We start from the raw sequence: 20,285 nt of genomic DNA, 5'->3' as shown, positions 1-20,285 counted from the left end.
TACATAATAATTATGGTATTATGTACATTATATTGTTATATTAAGTATATTGAATGCCTATGCTTGTCTGTTTCTGTTTGACATTTGCAGTAAAAACATGAAATACTTGTACTCAGTATAAACGAATTAGCTAATAAATACTACTAACATTACACCTCCAATAACTAATTGACTGAGGTGGTATTTGTGAAGCAGGATGCCATGTAACAGTGGTGAGCACGTGTCTGCAAAATACGATGACGTGTATTGAGAAACCATGGGAAGTGTAAAATAGAAGCCTTTTGTTCAAGTCAATAGAAATAACTTATTAATTATTACGAATTTCAGATTTAAAAACCTTGATGAATATATGTGTTTAATGGAAATGAGAAACCACTAAAAAAAAATGACCATGTGGGTCATCACATTTGCTCATTGAAACCACCACTTTATCTTTGTGTGTCTTTGTGACTACATGCATTTATTCAGTGTTTCTGTAAGAAACAATAACTATTAGTGGTTAACTGACAAAGTGACATCCCATTTATTTTCTTCATACACTGTACTGTTCATATTCCAGTCAGATAAAAAATATATACAAAAAAATTCAAGGGGCAACGAGGTCAGGTTTTAATATTTCAAGAGGGTCAGGATAACAGGTTCTTCAGGTTTATATTTGTGGTTGCTGGCACAACTCTGCTTCAATTAAAATGTATTTAGCTTCTCAGCACTTTACTGGAAGGGGTCTGCATAAGACTGACATGACACTGTTATAACCTTCATAACATTAAGGATTGACTATTGCAATTTTTAATGTGTTGACATCGTTGAAATGAATCCATCATGTTTATTATCAAACTTAAATAAACCAAGCTTCATGTGTTACAATACGTTAAGCTCTCATATGTGGTCGCTTTTGACATTGATAGATCATTAAATGTGCATATTTGGCTAGACTTCAACTAAAGTGGTATAATTTTAACAAGTGATACTCTTGACATATGATAAGATAATCCTTTACCACAACTCTAAAAATGCCAACTTTGCTTTGAAAAAGACATAAGTTGCCAAATTACACTTAATGTGACATGACGTGTGTCATGTAATCCAGAGCCACGTCTTCAATAACGTACATTAAGCTTGTATGATAAATAATATCTTAATATTACATATATGACTATGTACAGATAAAGTTAGCACCCAGAAAATATCATCTGCTATAAAATGTGTGCACTCAGTAGTATTGCATAGTGATCTGGGTGATATCGTTTAAGGTAAACATTCATTTTTCCTTCAACCCGCTGATCTCCAGCAAGGCCTGTGAAGAAAAAGAAAAAAGAATCTTTAGTAGATAATATTATGTCACAGATAAACAAAATGATACTGGTGGACACGGTAGTGAAAGTGTTAAGTGGTTGGGCAGCTTGAAAGCTATGCACTCACCCAGCTTTTGAGCTGCTTTTGTGATCTTTTCCAGTGCAGACTGTACATCTCCTTCCTCTGGTATGAGGACCTCTATCTCTCCCACGTGGTAGCCAAAGTCAGCTTGGTCCAGATCTATCTGCACCCCCTCCTCCTCTAAAGTGAATGACCGCCGCACTGTTGTATACTCTGCAAAGCACACCAGATTCAGTTTGCTGAGCCAAGACTCATCTTCCTGTGAGGAGTCGCTCTTTCTCTCTACGTGCTCACAAGCGTCTTTTATGACCTCTTCCACTCTAAGGTGAATTTCTGGCAGCTTGGTTATCTCCTTGTAACGAGTACACAGCGCTGCTGCTTGAGACTGTTCTCCGCTCAGTTCTTCTGTCACACTGACAGAGGATGTCGGACACTTGAGCTCCCAGCACCCTTTGCGTTTACGCAGCCACATGTCTCTCAGAGTCAGGTCAAACTTGGGGGTGTCGTAATACTGGTCCTGAAACTCACGCTGGCCGACACAAACTGCAAAAGAAAAGCGGTGGGATGAAGATAGATCAATTAAAAAATATATATATATAAATAAATAAAACACTAACAAGGCTGATACGGATAATTAAACTTAATTATTAACAAGAGACAGATGGTCAGTGTCACTGCCGTTACACAACAACCACAGCAATTAGTGTCATTAAATGTTGAAAAAGCCTTTTTAAGTGACTGCTTATGCGTTGTTGTTGATCACAGTATCGGCTAAATGCCTCCGTTCGGAATGCGTGGAAGACAAATTAAACACGTACCTCCGATCTCCTCCAGTGTTTTCAAGGTGTCAGCACTGCACAAGAATTTTCTCTCCACTTCCACACTCATCTGGAATGACACAAGATCAATGGTCACAGCGTGCTCTGATTACTAATACACCTGAGTTCACTTCAGTCAAATGGAAGGGTGATTCAGACTCACTTGCCAAAACATTAGGTGCATTAGTGCAAACAATGGGGTTGTCAAAATAACAGAAACATGTGTTGGTAGAACACAGTACATTTCAAAAGTACCACAAACCACAAATGTTGAATACCATAGCCGTGATGATGACGTAGAAGATTTAGTGTAGAACTGTTGTATTAGGACTCATTTATTTTCAGTGCCAAATGAACTGGTAAGTGAATGTAAATATAAATATATATAATATATATACAATCAAACGGTATTTTCAGTGGGGAAAATAAGAAGCTGACACTTTCTTGCCATTTTACATATCACTATTTTTAAGAGTGAATCTTTAGAAACTCACAGTTCACTCCCTGCACCAGTTTACAACCCAGTTCATTCCTGATGTGGTTCACTTATACAAACTCTTTTAGATGAAAGAAAAAAAAACGTTCTGCTGCTGAAAAAAAAACGTATGTACTATTTGTGCATTGTGTGAGTCCTCTAACCATTTATAGCTTAAACTACCAAAAACTAAAATTTAGTTTTTAAATAACCTTCAGTTTGACATACCAGACCATTTAATGCAACATACACCGTAATGCATCTTTACAAATAATCCAGTAACACAAAATAATTACAATACAATAATTATGTTATGTATGTTTTCACTTCCTCGATGCCTGTGTTTGGTTTTGCTTTCGTGTATCATTTGAGTCCCAGCTCCTTCATTGTAAAGTGTGTGAATGTTTAAAACCGAACTGTTATTGTTGTTCCAGCATTTTTCTATCTTTTTTTTAAATTATTATTATAAAATACCAGCAGTCGCTTCTGTAAACTATCGCACCTGCCGTATAGCCTAACTACTCAGACTCCAGTCATTCAACATGCATGCATGAAGTACACATCGAAATTACAAAAGTGAACAACGGAGTGTTTAAATAACACGATTAACGTAACGTAACTGCACTCTCACACACCTTCACAAGTCAAGTCCTTAAATCCAAATAAATCGGCATCAAAGACGGAATCACAGATAAATCCGTTTAGCTCTCTGCACGTCAGCAAAGTGTGTTTTTGCGCAGGCGCGACTCGGGGCACCTCAGAGGATATTCAGGAACACCACTTCCTGTCCCAGTAACGCATGGGCCATGCAGCGGGTGCAGTTTTAATCCTCTCAGTTTTATAGTTGTTTATTTCACATCCTGGACGTTTTATGTGTGCCACGCATGATATTTGATTGATATTTATTTTGCATTCAGTTGGGTTTGTGCCAGCCCAGAAAAGCTGGGGGGAAAATCCATGCAAAAAGTTTGTTATAGGTCATCTGAGAGTGAAATTGTCATTCAACCAGTCGATTTAATTTGCCGCCGGCTTTTACATATTTGTTGCATAAAATCGCCTAGGAGGCATGTACAGAACGTGGCTACATTTCATTATAGCAATCGTTAGATGTACACCAATTAATTGGTCATTCAAGCTGCTCTGGGTCTGGCTGTAAAGGTTCAACGAAATTGTTACACCAACTCCCAGCCTTGGAAAAAATGAGATAAATAGAGTGATACTTTATTTATCTCAAGGCAAATTCACTGTCCAATAGCTTTATCACATAGAAAGAGATATTATATACAGATATTATACTGTGTAAAAAATATGACCTCAGTCCAATTGATTCCTCCCAGGGAGGTGCTGTAGAGTCTTATGGTCTGAGGGACAATCTATTTCCTCAACCTGTCCATGGAGCAGGACAGGGACAGCAGCTTGTCCCTGAACAAGCTTCCCTGCCTGACTATGGGGTCGTGTAGAAGGTGGTGGACATTTTTCATGATGGACCAGATTTTGTTCAAGGTCCTTGCATCTCCGCTGATGTCGGGGACCGTCAGGGACTCCAGCTCTGCCAAAGAGTCCGCCTTCTGTAGCAGTTTATTCAGCCTCAAGGTTCTCGCCTTTTTAGCGCTGCCTCCCCAACACACCACAGCATAGAACAGTCTGGTTGAACATGTCCAGCAGATTTTTAAAGCAGTGGAAATGTCTTGAAAAGAGTAAAATACTTTCTTGTGTGTTCCAAACTATTTCCCTTGGACAGCTTTACAAACTGGTGCCAATTGAGCCACGGACTTTACTCAACAAACTGCTGCAGCTTGGATTATCACTGTCCCTCTGTAACTGGAGAACTGGCATAAAGCATGATCTTCCAGCATCATCCTCAACACCAGTTCTCCCCAGGTCTGCGTCCTCAGCGCCCTGCTCTACCCCCTGCTCACATATGACTACTCTGTCAAACTACAAACAAATAAATGACAATAAAGAACCTTGACCTCGACGCTGGCCTGGCGTCAGAGTTGCTCTTAAAGTATGGAGCAGTGCCATTAATCTGTCTCACAGATATTTAAAATAACTCCAATTTTGTATTTATTTTGGTTAAATCAAGCAAACACCAACAGCTCAGGTGTTAGATTATAACCGGAGTGGCTAATGCTAATCCTTGTGAATAGTTTAGAGTCATGAATTTTGTAGGTAACAGTGTGTCTCTATCAACAGTTTAGCTAAAAAGTAAAAGTGTCCCACAGAATTTTCCACATTTCTGCATAAGAACTACTCAAAACATCAGCTGATGTCCTGAAAGCAGATATAGATAACTAAGCCATACTAAAGACAATGAAATATCATACCTGTGGATTTACTGCACAGTTAATTCAAGGGCAAATTAGAGTCCATTTGTTCAGAAGAGTTTCCAGTCACTGTAATGAGACTGAGTTGTCATTCAGTTGTTTTGTTTTAAAGAGGACATGCCATGCAGTTCTCTCTACTGTGGCATATCTGCAAGCTCAGAAGAGGTGTCAGTCTTTTAAGAGTGGCCTGAGAAATGGGTCATTCAACAAGTGCTGCAAGTCAGCAAGAAGTTTTTGACTGTCCTAGAAGTCGCTAAATTATTATCTCCTAATTTGCTTGATTGACCATGTGCATGTAACTGTAATGGATGATATAGGAGATGAGAATAATGTTGTGGGAGAGACAAAAAAAAATAGTATGTGTATGTATGTGTGTCTTTTTAGTTTACTTTTTTGTAAGTTACCCCATGGCCCACTTAAGATTTGAATCAATTCTATATTAACAATCGAAGTTATTTAAATTATTTATTTGTGCAGTGATTTTTTTTTCCGATAAATAAAAGTTAACATTTACTTCCAACCCTGACTGCAGGGGCGGGATCAGCGACAGCTTCGCGCATGTGCGCTTCATTTGCAGTCTGGATGCGGAAGGATAAACATCTGCTCTTTAGAGCGCAGCCTGGAGGGACGGCTGTGAAAGGACCGTACTGTACCGTCTGTGAGTGCTTTGGGGCGGGGGAGGGGCTCACGGCTGCACTCGCTGCTCGTTGTGAAGAACTTTCAAGTCAAGACACTTCAAACGTGTTGCCAGGTTTGTGGCTGTGCGTGAACCATTTGTGACGTGAATCATTTGTTCTGAGCATAAGACCGCCCCTGAGCCATGTGCATAGGCCGCTTCGGACCGCCCCCTCCCTCCTATGTACACAGCAACAAGCAACACTGTCTGGCGATGACGCATTGATCTCAGCAAGCATTGTAGACACATCTACTATGAAGCGGAACTGGCATATTAGCTGCTCTGTGCCTGGCTGCAAAGGCTCAAAAGCGTCTTTACACCGAGTCCCAGCCTCGGGAGAAATGACAGCAAAATGGCTGGATTTTATTTTCCAGGGCAATGTCCCGCCGAAAGTTAGCAAAAACTTGCGGGTGTGTTCAAAACACTTCCCCCAGGACTGTTTCACCAACAGGGGCCAGTACGATGCTGGACTCGCGTCCAAGTTGTGCTTAAAAGATGGAGCTGAGCCATCAGTCCACCAGGCAGGTGTAAGTATTATCTAAAATACAACTTTTTTTTTAATGGTTTAAACTTCTGAACTTTAAATCAAATAGGTGATGCACCCTCATGCTCATAGACTGTATACATCTTTTTTTTTTTGACTAGCTCTTATAATATCAATAAAAAATACGAATGTTCTTGCTCACAATGTATTTTTTCTTGTTCTCCGAAAATGTTCAAATATGACTATTAGGCTAACGATGCAAAAGGTCGTGCTGCCATATTTTGTATTTTCCGACACAGTGAACGGTTACCAAGGCAACACTTCCTCATGTCTCAGGGGTAAGCATGTAACCCCGGAAAACAGGGCCAAGGTTACCCGAGGCCATTCTCAGGAGGGACGGGAACTAGTATGCAGTCAATGGAAGGGAGTCGCATACAAAATACGAGTTAAAGATGGACTGGTCCTGACTATAATCCAATAAAAAATGTTATGGAAACCCTGAAGCAAACAGTTTGTGTGAGGAAACCCACCAACATCTCAGAACTGAAGAGGTTTTGTATTGAGGAATGAGATAAAATTCCTCCAAATGACTGTAGATGACTGATCCGATGCTACCAGAGATGTTTATGATGTTTATGATGTTATAGCTACACATGAGAGACACACCAGACAAAGAAACAGGTTTGCATAAATTTTGCACAAAATATTCTTGATTAAACAAACGAACAAGCGTTATATTTCTACTTCGTTTGGTCCTCTGTCTCTGTGTGAAAATTGGAAGTATTTTGCAGAAATGTAGAAAATTCCAACAGCTTTTAAAAGCCACTTCATGTTAGTATATCAACCAGCTGGTGTTTAGAAGCAGTTGTGTTGTCATATTTATTTTTAGAACGTTTATGTTTGCTGTGTGTGTTCTATCATGGACCAAAAAATAGCTGATTTAACCCACTGTCTGCTGTGGTATTTTGTCTTTGTGTAAAAATCCCTGTTAACATATTTTAGTATATAATACTCTGCAACGTGTGACTTGCCAGTTCTGTGAAATTGTTCTTTTGTCCATAAGATTACTTACTATTGTGAAAAGGTTTTGTATTGGGAATGGCGAGGGTGTTAACAGCCCGCAGCTGCATGTGTTTCATGGCCAACATCACTCCCACGGAAACCTTTCAGTACTACAATGATGGTTGTTTATGTTACACGATCACTCATTTGCTCATGAATGGCGAGATATGGAATGTAATCCCCTTGGTCGCCTGACCATTGAGTAAATGGATGTTTCTACTGTATTCTAACATTAGTTTTTCTTTGGTAGGGGGAGTCTGGAGAGACGGGGTGCAGTGAAAGGAATGGGGTGGCAGAGTGGCTGTGCCCTTTGTGTCAAAAAGTGCAGTCAGACAGATCTTCCCTTTCCCGACATCTCATTGAGCAACACAGCGTACTTCCATCTTCTGCCGAGCGGCTGCTGGACATTGTAAGTGTGACTCAAACATGTCAAGTGACTGTAAATCCACAGGAATTTGTCTCCACTTGTTACACACTCTCAGAGGTAAAAGCTGAGCATTGACATGCTGCCTAAATTGTGTGACAAGGTATCAAAAGTCTGGGTGTGGAAGGCCAAATACAAGAAAGTGACATTCACAAAGGGCCTGTTCAGACTTTGAAACAATATAATTATACTAACATGATCACATCAATAATTAACCACATGCTGATATGTTATTTAATAAATCACCCAGTGCACTGTCATATTGAATACTTAGATTAGATTTTTATTATTTAGTTAGTTAACAGCTACAATGACAATGTCCCTTTCTGGTGATCATTTATATAGCGATTGTGTATTTTTTTCTGAAGGGCTGTAACGATACGCTCAACTCACAATTTGATATAATTTCCGATACTGGGTTAATGATAAAATGGTAATAAAAGGTAGGATGTAACTTCAACACATAAACTGTGCAATGAATGCATTATGTTTTCTCTTTTTGTTTCTCTGACGTAGCGTAAACTGTGCAATATAACGCATGTGTCCTCTTCTTAAAAGTGTGGCTGAAATTATATATCATCTTAACAACAACAACAAAAAAATAATTTAAAAAAATGGATCTTTAAAACAAATCCCACTTCAAAATAACGAAATGAATAATGAAATAAACAAACTCTCTTCAAATAAACCAACTGCGGCTTGCATGGGTTCCTTGCTTGGGATTTGCCGTTTTTGTCGTGACGTATAAAGTGAACTCAAAACTAGATGACGCCCTCTGCTGTTTGAAAAGAATATTTTTATCATCTCGGCTGATTTAAAGCGTCACACGTTTGTATCGATTTTGTCGCGATGCATCGTTACGTCCCTTTGAACGATGCAGGAGCACCCCGGTTGGATAGACAGTCTTTGTGACTCGGGACATTGTGTGTTCACACTATGAAAGGAATCAGATCAACTGTAACACCGACCACCTCCAAATATGGACATACATCAGATCTCTCAAAATGCTCCCTCAGTGTGTCCTGGTTGTGTTCACCCATGGACTTTACACTGGTCAATTGTGATCGCAGTCCCCTGGACGTATTTTAATGTAAAGAGTAGAGTATTAATCATACAAGCTTGACTGAATCGTGTCCTTTTATTAATCTCCTGGACTGGTCTTTCAGGAAAAATGAAAAGCCAGAGAAGGTGTATCCAGTTTTAGTCATCAAAAGTTTAAATCTCCTAATATTAACCTACTTTGTCACAATTCCTTTTATAATAACATGGACATAAGTATTAGTGAAGAAGAGAATCAAAACCATCACAGTTAGGAATGTATAGTGTTAAGAAATAGAGGGAATTTTTAAAGACGCTTTAATTTATGACTTTAGGATAATTTACAAATGAAAGGCTAACCAAGCTTGCTATGTGCAATATAACTGCACATGATTGAGTCACGCCCAAATGTTGTTCATGCTCCAAAGCGACATTACAGGAGCCAGCGACTGGGTTTAGTTTCTGATGGGAAAGTTGATTTGAGTTGAGATGTACTTTCCTTTTAACAGGCTGTTCTGAAACCTGCTGCCAGCGGAGGAGAAGAGGACAAAGATGCTCAGGCGCCTTTGGGTGAGAGGGACGAATATTTCTTTGATAAATATTTAAATCAAAAAGAAGAAAAATAAAAATTCAAAAACAATAATAGCACATGAAAATAGTTAGCGACTCTGCGACACCACTTCCTCTCCCAGTAACACATGGGCCGTGCAGATGGTTCCACATATTTTAAAACACAGTGAATTCATTTGTTGAGTACCTTTTAACAAGGACTCAATGAAATGCTTTTGCAGTGGATAATTGTCCTTGATGTGCCCTGCTGATTGGTAAAAACATTCACACAGCCACATTAACAAATTATATTCAGCAATGTTGAAGGTGGTTTTTTTTTTTCATCAGAAGCTGAATCGTCACAACTGAGGCCCACTGAAGACGTCCGTTCAGACCCCTGCCAATCTAGTGAGAGTGCAGACACTACCCAGACGCTTGGTGAGAGAGAGATGGAGGAAGAAAAAATAATGGAAAAGGAGGGAGGTGAAGCAGAGCCCGAGCCAGAAGAAGAGGGAAATCCACTCACAGCAGCCAAACAGCAAAATGAAACTGAAAACACAGAAATCCCAGATCGTAGTGAAAAGTCAGTTGCTGAAAGTAACACCCGGTCGTTCAGATGCAATGCCTGCCTGGAAAGTTTTTCCAGCAGAACTGCCTTGAGTGTTCATTACAATTCTGCATCCCACATTCAGAGAATGACATTAGGAGCTGCAAAGCAAGGTGTGGAAGGTAATCCCCAGGTCTCCTCAGTTCGAAAAAGACCCTACAAGTGTGTTCTGTGTCAAGTCTTTTACAGTAGCGCCATCACCCTTGAGAGCCATATGAAGTCTGTCTTGCACCAGACGCGCAGTAGAAATGCGGGAATTGCTGCAAACAGTGCAGCGGCTTCTGGTAGTTTGAGAGGTAGCACCACCAGCTCTTCAAACACTGTAGTGACCACATCTGGCACCAACTGTGCTGCTCCTGGGACGTTGATGGTAACTACTGCAAAAGAAGGAGAGCAGATCCCAGCTTCACAGGTGGCTCCCTCCCTCCTCACCTCCCCTGTGGCATCAGCTCAGGCGGTCTCAGCCTTCCTCACCCTTCTCACTTCAAGTCCCATCACAATGTCCCAGTCTTTGCTTCCCTCCTTGTTTGTTACCAGTACTGCTGCACCTCAGCTCGTGCCTCAGCCTCAAATGGTCATGCCCTTGATTTTAAATGGGCTCCAAGCCCAAACTCAGCAGCATCAACAGAAACAGGAAAGCCAGTTCCTTGCCCAGTGTGTGCCATTCGTGGGCTCCAGCACAGCCCAGCAAGCCCTCCTAACCCAAAGACTTAACAGCTTACAAAACCAGTGGCCCTCTGCAGAAGTTCCAACAAACATACAGCACTGTCCAGAAGAGCAAAAGCCTGTTATAAAATGTGAGGGACAGCAAGGAAGTCAAGACAGTGGTGAAACAGCTGAGAATGTCTCAGATCACATATATAAATGGAGTACAAACAACATTTGTGCAGGAAAACACGAGGACGAGGACAGGAAAGAATTTGTACAATGTCCTGATATAGAAAGCAAAATAAAGGTTGAGAATAGTGAGGATTATGGCGATAACACAACAGATGGAGGACGCTCAACTCATCAGTTGGATCGAAAAATAAAGACTGAGAATAGCGAAGACTACGGCTACGGAGATTGCTCAACTAATCAGGTGGACCTGGAAGGTGATAAAGCAGCTAGCCTGAATCTATCCCCAGCGGGCACAGAGAAGAGCCTCCGCAATAACAACCTCTCGCCTTCTGCATCTGTGCCCAGCAACTCCAGCCTCAGTCCTGTACATTTAAACCTTACACTTAGCCCTGATTCTACTCCTCAGAAATCACAATCAGGCACCAGCCCCTGTGGCTCCCTTGGCACCCCAAAATCCAGCCCAAGTACAAATGCCTTAACTAACAACCAAACTCGACTCCATTGCAGTACAATGGAATCCGTTTATCCAGACCTTCCAGTGCTGTCAGAGTTCCAGTCAGAGGTTCTCTGGGCGTTCTTTGAGTCACGTAGCGAGGCCGATGCTGCAAGTCCTCCCTGTGAGGACTGTGAGGCGCTGGGCAGAGAAGTCGGTCTTTCTGAAGGGGAGGTTCGTAGGTGGTTGACCCATGCACGGCATGCCAAGCAGAGAAAGAGAGCGACAGAGCTGGAACACCTGGGAGGCTTTACAAGACATAGCCACAGTTCTGATAATGACTTTGATGATGAGGAAAACTCACTGATCATAGCTGAAGGAGAGGATGACGCTGAAGCTTCAGGAAGCCAGGCAATGGATTTGTCGAGTACAAGAGGGAAGCGAAAGCAGAGAGATTCGGGAAGGGACGGTCAGGTGGATTCCTGTCTCACATCTGACTCAGAAAACGAGATGTATACCTCTGTCATTGTTTGTGATGAAGGAAGTCAGAATGGGTCCTGAAAGCCTCGTTAAAGTCCAATCACAGCGTGAGGCCCATAATAAGGTGTCGGCTGGAGGAAAGGTTTTGCGCTCAACAACAGATTTCCTCTCTGACGCAGAGGTCAAGTGTGAAGACAAGGAAGGTGAAGGGAGTCAGAGAGCCAAGAGGAAAAAACGAAAGAGGGAGTTCTAGCACGATGAGGTGGAGATGACATGGATGTGGCCCTGTTGTGGGAAGCCCAAGGGTTAATATAATAAAACTTCTCAAACAATATCACCGACACTGAAAATGACCAGCTTCATCTGATGTAACAGATGTCAGAAAAGTATTTGTGCACACAGATAATGGGGATTGAGCTGTTGTAATACATAATATATGTCTATTAAAAAAAAAAAAATGTACAGTTAAAATTATCCATCCATCCTCCCTCCATTCATCTGAGGTCTGGTCATGTTGGCAGAAGGAATTCCAGACGTCCCTCTCCCCGGTAACACATTCCGACTCGTCCTAGGGGATCTCGAGGCATTCCCAGGCCAGATGGAGTATATAATACCTCCAGTGAATTGTGGAACTACCCTGAGGTTGCCTCATAGCTGGCTGTGCCCGGTAAACCTTGGGGGCCGCTCAGGAGGCACCTGCATCAGATGCCTAAACCACCTTAACTACGCCCCTTTGACAGAAAGGTGCTTTTCCCAACTCCCTCTGGACGTCTGAGCTCCTCACCTCAAGATTTAGTGCACTATTCTGATTAGATTGCATTTATTTCTAGCCTAATAAACCGGCAAGATGGTGTAAGTATAATGGTGTATTCAGTCAACTGACAATTTCCAGTGGGGAAAACCATGAAAATAATACTTTCTTGATGTGTGTATGTAAGCATTGACTTTTTGTATTGATGTGTTGATCAGTAGTGGAAAAACAAGTTCTGCTGCTGAAACATTGTGCTAAAATATACTTTTTGCAGTACATCACTTGAGTGGTTCTTTCATTTAAAGATTAAACTATGAAAAGGTATTAAAGTGTTGAAATAACTTTCAGTTTGTCCAGATACGCGGTCTCCTGGATCACTGACTACCTGACAGGCAGGCCACAGTTTGTGCGTTTGGGGAGCGTCCTGTCTGATGTGGTGGTGAGTGGTGTGGGAGCCCCACAGGGGACTGTACTTGCTTTGCTCCACTTATACACCACTGAATTACAGCACAACTCTGAGTCATGTCGTATCCAGAAATTTTCTGACGACTCTGCAGTTGAGGGGTGTATAAGAGGTGGACGGGGCGAGGAGGAGTATAAAAGACTGGTGGTGGACAGATTTGTGGGGTGGGCTGGAAGGATTCACCTGCTGCTTAATGTGGACAAGACCAAAGAGATGGTGATTGACTTCAGGAGGAAGGGAACAGATTCTCAGCCACTCGGCATCCTTGGCAAGGATGTAGGAGTGGTGGAGGAGTACAGATGCCTGGGAGTGACCATCGACAACAGACTGAACTGGAGGAGCAGCAGTACAGCTGTGTACAAGAAGGGCTGCAGCAGACTCTACTTCCTGAGGAAGCTGAGAACCTTCCACGTGTGCAGTAAGATGCTGGAGATCTTCTACCAGTCTGTCGTGGCCAGCACCCTTTTCTCTGCTCTGGTCTGCTGGGGGAAACTTTTGAGGTGGTGGTGGAGCGGAGGACACTTAACAAACTGTTATCAATCATGGATAACCCTGACCACCTTCTCCACCAAATATTACAGAGACAACGGAGCTCGTTCCCCAAGAGACTCAGACAACTCCGTTGTCTCAAGGAATGCTACAGGAAATCTTTCCTGCCTCAAGCCATACGCGTGTTTAATTCATCATCTGTATGTGACAGATAACACTCTGGACATTATTTCTTTTTCCTTTTTTCAATTCACTTATTTTTATAATTCTGTAAATAATGTGTATATAGTAGATTGTATTTTTTCTGTTATATATATATATAGTATGTATGGTGTTGAGTGCCTGTACATTGCGGCTGCAGCGGTGAAATTTCCCAGTTTGGGATTAATAAAGCATCTATCTATCTATCTATCTATCTATCTATCTATCTATCTATCTATCTATCTATCTAAAATGCAGCTCACACACTAGTGCATCAATTATAATAATGCTACATAAAATGAATACACAATATGTCAATTTTTTTTAATCTTTGTTAGTAGCCATAAATGCATTTTTGTTTGTTTCATAACTCATTTTATTTAAGTAAAAAATCTGCTTACTTCCACCACAGCACTATTTATAAAATCAAGACACTCAGATTTTTAGCTTCTGTATTCATTTTGACATTAGGGTTTCAGTTCCTTAATTCTAAACGATATGCAAATGTTTAAAATTGAACTGGTATCTTTGTTCCAGCCTTATTTCCACGAAACAACTCGGCAGTCACTCCTATAATCCATCGCACCTGTCTTAAAATCAGACTCGAGTCCTTCAGGTATGCATCTGTGCATGAACTACACGTCGAAATCAACAGACTGAACCACGGAGTGCATAAAAATCGCTATTTACGCAGCGTAACTGCACTCTCGCGCACGTTTACCGGTCGAGTCCTTAAATCCAAATAAATCGGCATCAAAGACAGAACCACAGATAAATCCGTTTAGCTCCCTACACGTCAGCAAAGTGTGTTTTTGCACAGGCGCGACTCGGGGCACCTCAGAGGGTATTCAGGAACACCACTTCCTGTCCCAGTAACGCATGGGCCATGCAGATGGTGCAGTTTTAATCCTCTCCGCTTCATAAATATTTATTCCACATACTCGACTGTTGATGTGCGCCACACCTAACATTTGATTGAAAACATGTCAGAATCCGCGCGGAAGGCGCCGAACATAGCCGGCCATATTATCTCCATTATTCAGCTTTAATTAACTCGTCACACTCTTTTGTGACAATCTAAGTTGGCAGAATGGGGACTCATTTATTATTCACCTTTAATGTAAAAATGAGGAAAGGCTTTCACGTTAAGGGTTCCGTGTAATCTAAGCATTGATACGCTTTATTTTTTTAGGAAATTCATCCAAGAGGCGCTTCTTTCATTTTTTATAAAAAAATAAAAATAAAATAATGATCGGTGTTTCAACATGTATTAATCATGTCTAATATCTGCGGGGTTACATAAGGGATTTGATAGCCGTGTCTGTCCCCTCCTGAATGTCAGCAATCAGCCTTGGGGGGAGCTGTGGTCTGTTTACTAGAGGGAAGAGGGGAAGGAGAGAGGGATAGGGCGAATGAAGGGAGGGGGAGAACAGGAGAGAGAGCGAGAGAGCGAGAGAGAGGGAGGGCAGGCAAGAAAACTTTTCACTTCTGAGGAGCCACAGAGGAAGCGTGTGTGTGTGTGCGTGCTGGAGCGGCGACCATGCAGGTAAAAAAACGCATTAGCTAATTGCTCCGAACTTAATTAAACGCCGTTCGCGATCGGTTAATTGTGCCGATTCGAGCGGGGAGAGTGGCCTGCGACTGACAGGGCATCGAGCAAACGACGGATCGTGCCCCGTACTAATCCGATGCCTCATAGAAATCTAACATTAAATCCCAAACTTTTTTTCCTCCCCTGCCTCTCGCCTCTCGTCTGCTCTCCCTACACCACCCCCCATCGTCGAGGCAGACCGCGGCGCACGTACTCCGCTTCAAGTAGCTAGTTTTAGCGTCTAATTCTTTCGCCAATTACGGCTCGGAGCTGTTTAAAACGATAGTTTAAATGGCCATGTGTTGCACCGCGAGTGTTTAAGGTATGGATCCGAGCGCCTAGGACGCGTCAAAAAGGGGGTCTTGCTTGCTGGGCGGCGAGGGAAGGAGGGGGTGCGAGTGTTTCTAACACATCTGTAAGCGGAGCCCACGTTCATTAATTAAATGGCTTTAGTCCGGCTAGGCCTCAATTTGAGCTGTTGAGCAGCAGGCGGCGGGCGGTGCAACACTAGATGCCCGATTGGCAACCCACAATCAGAGGGGTAAGGAAATAACTCGAGGCCGAGGTCTCTTGCTCTACCAGCCGAGTGAGTGTATTTTGAACACGGGCTCAACTCCGCCGCTGCCGTCCCCTACCTGGCCCGGGCAGAGTTTTGGGAAAGGGAGCGGGGACTAGCCAGTGGGGAGACAGTTAATTATCTCTGCTGCCTGCTAACAGGCTAGCTAGCAAAGTGACACGACTGTTAATAGCTCACCCCCCCTTTTGTTTATTAATTTAATGTGATCGCCCAGCCCTAGCTGAGAGCCAGAAGGGAGATTATGCGGACGCCTGTCTTGTCCTTTTTTGTCTTTTTCTCTGTGTGTGTGTGCGTGCGCGTGAGTGTGTGTGTGTGTGCATTTTTCGGAGAAGTGAGGTTATCACTGCAGGGTTATTAGTGTTATTATTATTGATATTTTTAGCAAACGAACAGCTTACCAGCATTTTCAGAAACACCACAGTAATGCGACGTTACATGGGGTGGGGGGTGGGGGGGGGGACTTCACGACCTAGCCTGCTAGCTAATTGATTCGTCTCTGTTCGGCATAGCTAATTAGACCGCTCATTAATTAGCCAACTACGGACAAGAAGACGTCTGTGTAGTTCCGTATTGGCTTTTAATTATGTTTAACGAAAGAGACGTGACGAGGAGCCCTTAAACATGACACATGCCGCAGATGTAGACTCGTCTAAATATTATCTGCCCATATAACCCTGCTAGCTTGCTAATTGGCGTGACGAGGAAGTGAGGATGGTCGCTGTGTTGGTATTTCTCCTCACGGCCATGGATTGTTGTCTCGCCCGCATGTTGGGTTGTGAAAGCTAGAAGAAAAATACCTCAAAGCTGCGCGGTAAAATTCCCAGTGGTTCACTTGAGTTCCTTAGGCGGCTATTTTTTATTTATTTATTTATTTGTTTTTGATCGGGCTTGTTGAGCTGATGCGGTGTTGGCTCGGGATGTGTGTGTATATTAGCCACATGTCCCCCTGTTATCTGTCAGTGTACCGTATTGTTATGGCAGTGTCTGCATTCAGCACAGTTTGTGTCCACATGTGATGTGCACAGATCAGCTTGATCAAAGACACATTTTATCTAATAGCACGCAATGTAAAAAAAAAAAACTTTTATATTACATTATTGTGTAATTTGATACAGCCATTGCAGACAAAATAAAGGGAGCCTCACTTAAATTGCATGGCTAATGCTAAAAACAAGCCAAATGTGAAACTCCACAGACACATAAGAGTGAGATGCTGATGCAGCGTTGATGTAAGGACTGGCTTCTGATTGGTCACCTAAATAACAACAGGCGTATGTCCTCATCTTGTTCACATGAAATCTACTTGCATCTCAGCTTTTTCTGTTACCCGTAGCAGGTATATTTTCTAACGTGCATTCGTATTTTTTTCAGGAGGAGTCTGGAGAGACAGGGTGCAGTGAAAGGAATGGGGTGGCAGAGTGGCTGTGCCCCCTGTGTCAAAAAGGGCAACCGGACAGACCTTCCCTGTCTCTGCATCTCACTGAGCAACACAGCGTACTTCCATCGTGTGTCGACCGGCTGCTGGACATTGTAAGTGTGACGCTGCAGCATGGCTCCCATATGCCGAGTGCCTGTAAATTACGTCTGGATTCACATGGGTTTCGGCTCCGTTCACATGTCAAATATTTGCATGTTGTTTAATGAGCACACTTGTTTAATACACAAAATAGATTCATTTCAGTTGCTGCTGGAATTATTTGTTTTTCTTGAGACTTTTTTGGGATGTTTATTCAGTTTAAGGGAAGCTGCTTAATTATGTGACAAGGTATCCAACGTTTGAGTGAGGGAACTACACTCACAAAGACTAGTAAACACACACACACGCTTGACCAAATCAGTGTTCTCTGCTGAGGTTACTGTACTGTAATTTGATGCTGGTACTTTGTCTACTCACTGTAGTAGATATGATGGTGTATAACAAAGGATCCAAAAGCTAGATACCTTTTATTTATCCCCTAGTTCGTTCATCTGTGAACAATAAATATGAATCTTTTACCACTAGCTCCTGCATTCTCTGTACATGGGAATGTTGCCTTTCAGATGAATGTTTCAGGCCGTTTATTTGTCTGAACGAAAACCTATAATTCTTTTCTTAAGTCGCATCAACAGAACTGTAACGAGGTATTAATTAGTTAATTATTTGTCAAGAGGGAAAACTAGTATTCTGAGCATAAACTGCTAATAAAATATGAAGTTTGGACTATGAATGTTGAGGGTGTCGTTTTCAGTTTGTGCAAATTCCCTTTTTTTTTCTTTTTTTTTTGCAGTCTGTACTCTGTTATTTTAACAGTTTGAACATGTAATAGTTTGGAGTAGCCAGTTACTAAGTATTAGTGAAATGGAGAACCCAAACCATCACAGTTAGGAATGTATAGTGTTAAAAAGTAGAGGGAATTTTCAAAGACGCCTTAATTTATGCCTTTAGGGTAATTTACAAATGAAAGGCTAACCAAGCTTGCTATGTGTAATATAACCGCACATGATTGAGTCACGCCCAAATGTTGTACACGCTTCAAAGCAACATTAGAGCATTCAGCTCATCTGAAAGGAGCCATCACTGAGTTTAGTTTGCTGTGGGACTGTTGCTGATTAAACTTTTTTTTTTTTTTTCTTCCTTTTAACAGGCTGTTCTGAAACAGGCTGCCTGCGGAGGAGAGGACAAAGGTGCACAAACGCCATCAGGTAGGAGGGTTGAATATTTCTTTTCAAAGTAATTAAATCTTGAACATGAACATAGTCTGTGACTTTTTTGATGGATTAACAATAGGAATTATAATGCGCCTCTGTGGCACGTGTTTTAACTCAATTTTTGCCTTTTTGTTATTTTGTTGAATACTTTATGATGTGGACTCAATGAAGTGTATTTTATTGACTCTATCAATTGTCCTTGATGATGTGCCCTGCTGGTTGGTAAAAACATTCACACAGCCAACAAATTATATTCAATACGTGTGCTTCTGTTATCAGTTAGTATGCGAATGTTGAAGGTGTGTTTATTTCATCAGAAGCTGAATCGTCACAACTGAGGCCCACTGAAGACGTCAGTTCAGACCCCTGCCAATCTAGTGAGAGTGCAGACACTACCCAGACGCTTGGTGAGAGAGAGATGGAGGAAGAGAAAATAATGGAACAGGAGGGAGGTGAAGCAGAGCCCGAGCCAGAAGAAGAGGGAAATCCACTCACAGCAGCCAAACAGCAAAATGCAACTGAAAACACAGAAATCCCAGACGCTAGTGAAAAGTCAGTTGGTAAAAACGGTGCGCCAGCTGAAAGTAACACCCGGTCGTTCAGATGCAATGCCTGCCTGGAAAGTTTTTCCAGCAGAACTGCCTTGAGTGTTCATTACAATTCTGCATCCCACATTCAGAGAATGACAACAGGTACTGCAAAGCAAGGTGTGGAAAGTAATCCCCAGGTCTCCTCAGTTCCAGTCCTGACTCGGCCATATATATCAAACAAACCTTACCAGTGTGCAGTGTGTCGAGTCTCTTACAATCACGCCATCACCCTTGAGAGCCATATGAAGTCTGTCTTGCACCAGACGCGCAGTAGAAATGCGGGAATTGCTGCAAACAGTGCAGCGGCTTCTGGTAGTTTGAGAGGTAGCACCACCAGCTCTTCAAACACTGTAGTGACCACATCTGGCACCAACTGTGCTGCTCCTGGGACGTTGATGGTAACTACTGCAAAAGAAGGAGAGCAGGTCCCAGCTTCACAGGTGGCTCCCTCCCTCCTCACCTCCCCTGTGGCATCAGCTCAGGCGGTCTCAGCCTTCCTCACCCTTCTCACTTCAAGTCCCAACACCCTGCCACACTCCCTTCTTCCCTCCTTGTTTGCAACCGGTGCCGCTTCTGGTGCCGCTGCACCTCAGCTCGTGCCTCAGCCTCAAATGGTCATGCCCTTGATCTTAAATGGGCTCCAAGCCCAAACTCAGCAGCATCAAGAGAACCAGCAAGGCCAGCTCCTTACCCAGTGTGTGCCATTCGTGGGTCTCAGCACAGCCCAGCAAGCCCTCCTAACCCAAAGACTTAACAGCTTACAAAACCAGTGGCCCTCTGCAGGAGTTCCAACAAACATACAGCACTGTCCAGAAGAGCAAAAGCACCCTGCAAAGTGTGAAGGACAGCAAGAAAGGCAAGACAGTGGGGAGACAGCTGAGAACATCGTAGATCAGATCAAGGACAAACATAACTGGAGTACAGAGAACATTGGGGCAGAAAAACCTGAAGAAGAGAACAGTAAAGATTTTTTACAATGTCCTGCTATAGAAAGCAAAGGGAAGGTTGAGAATAGCGAGGACACTGAGAAGGCACGTGGCGATAGCACAACAGATGGAGATTGCTCAACTAATCAGGTGGACCTGGAAGGTGATAAAGCAGCTAGCCTGAATCTCTCCCCAGCGGGCACAGAGAAGAGCCTCCGCAATAACAACCTCTCGCCTTCTGCATCTGTGCCCAGCAACTCCAGCCTCAGTCCTGTACATTTAAACCTTACACTTAGCCCTGATTCTACTCCTCAGAAATCACAATCGGCACCAGCCCCTGTGGCTCCCTTGGCACCCCAAAATCCAGCCCAAGTACAAATGCCTTAACTAACAACCAAACTCGACTCCATTGCAGTACA

At 42.5% G+C, this 20,285-nt stretch overlaps 2 protein-coding genes across 3 annotated transcripts; one reads left to right on the top strand and one right to left on the bottom strand.

The window, feature by feature from the left end:
• Nucleotides 1-585: 585 nt before the first annotated feature.
• Nucleotides 586-3,433, bottom strand: thtpa (thiamine triphosphatase). Its single transcript, XM_047567708.1, has 4 exons — nucleotides 3,306-3,433; nucleotides 2,196-2,265; nucleotides 1,423-1,920; nucleotides 586-1,297 (listed from the first exon to the last, which is right to left on the bottom strand). Exons 2-4 carry the CDS (start codon nucleotides 2,263-2,265, stop codon nucleotides 1,197-1,199), a joined length of 669 nt encoding a protein of 222 aa, XP_047423664.1. The 5' UTR covers nucleotides 3,306-3,433; the 3' UTR covers nucleotides 586-1,196.
• An 11,466-nt stretch (nucleotides 3,434-14,899) lies between these two features.
• LOC124995402 (zinc finger homeobox protein 3-like) lies at nucleotides 14,900-20,253 on the top strand. 2 transcript variants are annotated; one of them, XM_047567706.1, is made up of 4 exons: nucleotides 14,900-15,040; nucleotides 17,034-17,192; nucleotides 18,287-18,344; nucleotides 18,668-20,253. In XM_047567706.1, exons 1-4 carry the CDS (start codon nucleotides 15,035-15,037, stop codon nucleotides 20,251-20,253), a joined length of 1,809 nt encoding a protein of 602 aa, XP_047423662.1. In that variant the 5' UTR covers nucleotides 14,900-15,034. The 2 variants fall into 2 exon arrangements, with proteins under 2 accessions (XP_047423662.1, XP_047423661.1); XM_047567705.1 differs by lacking the exon at nucleotides 14,900-15,040 and adding an exon at nucleotides 15,462-15,626.
• Nucleotides 20,254-20,285: the final 32 nt, after the last annotated feature.

The sequence above is a fragment of the Mugil cephalus genome, chromosome 18, assembly GCF_022458985.1.
Source record: "Mugil cephalus isolate CIBA_MC_2020 chromosome 18, CIBA_Mcephalus_1.1, whole genome shotgun sequence".
NCBI lineage: Eukaryota > Metazoa > Chordata > Actinopteri > Mugiliformes > Mugilidae > Mugil > Mugil cephalus.
Note: the sequence above shows the minus strand (reverse complement) of the source record. Positions and strands in the feature narration are given on the sequence as shown.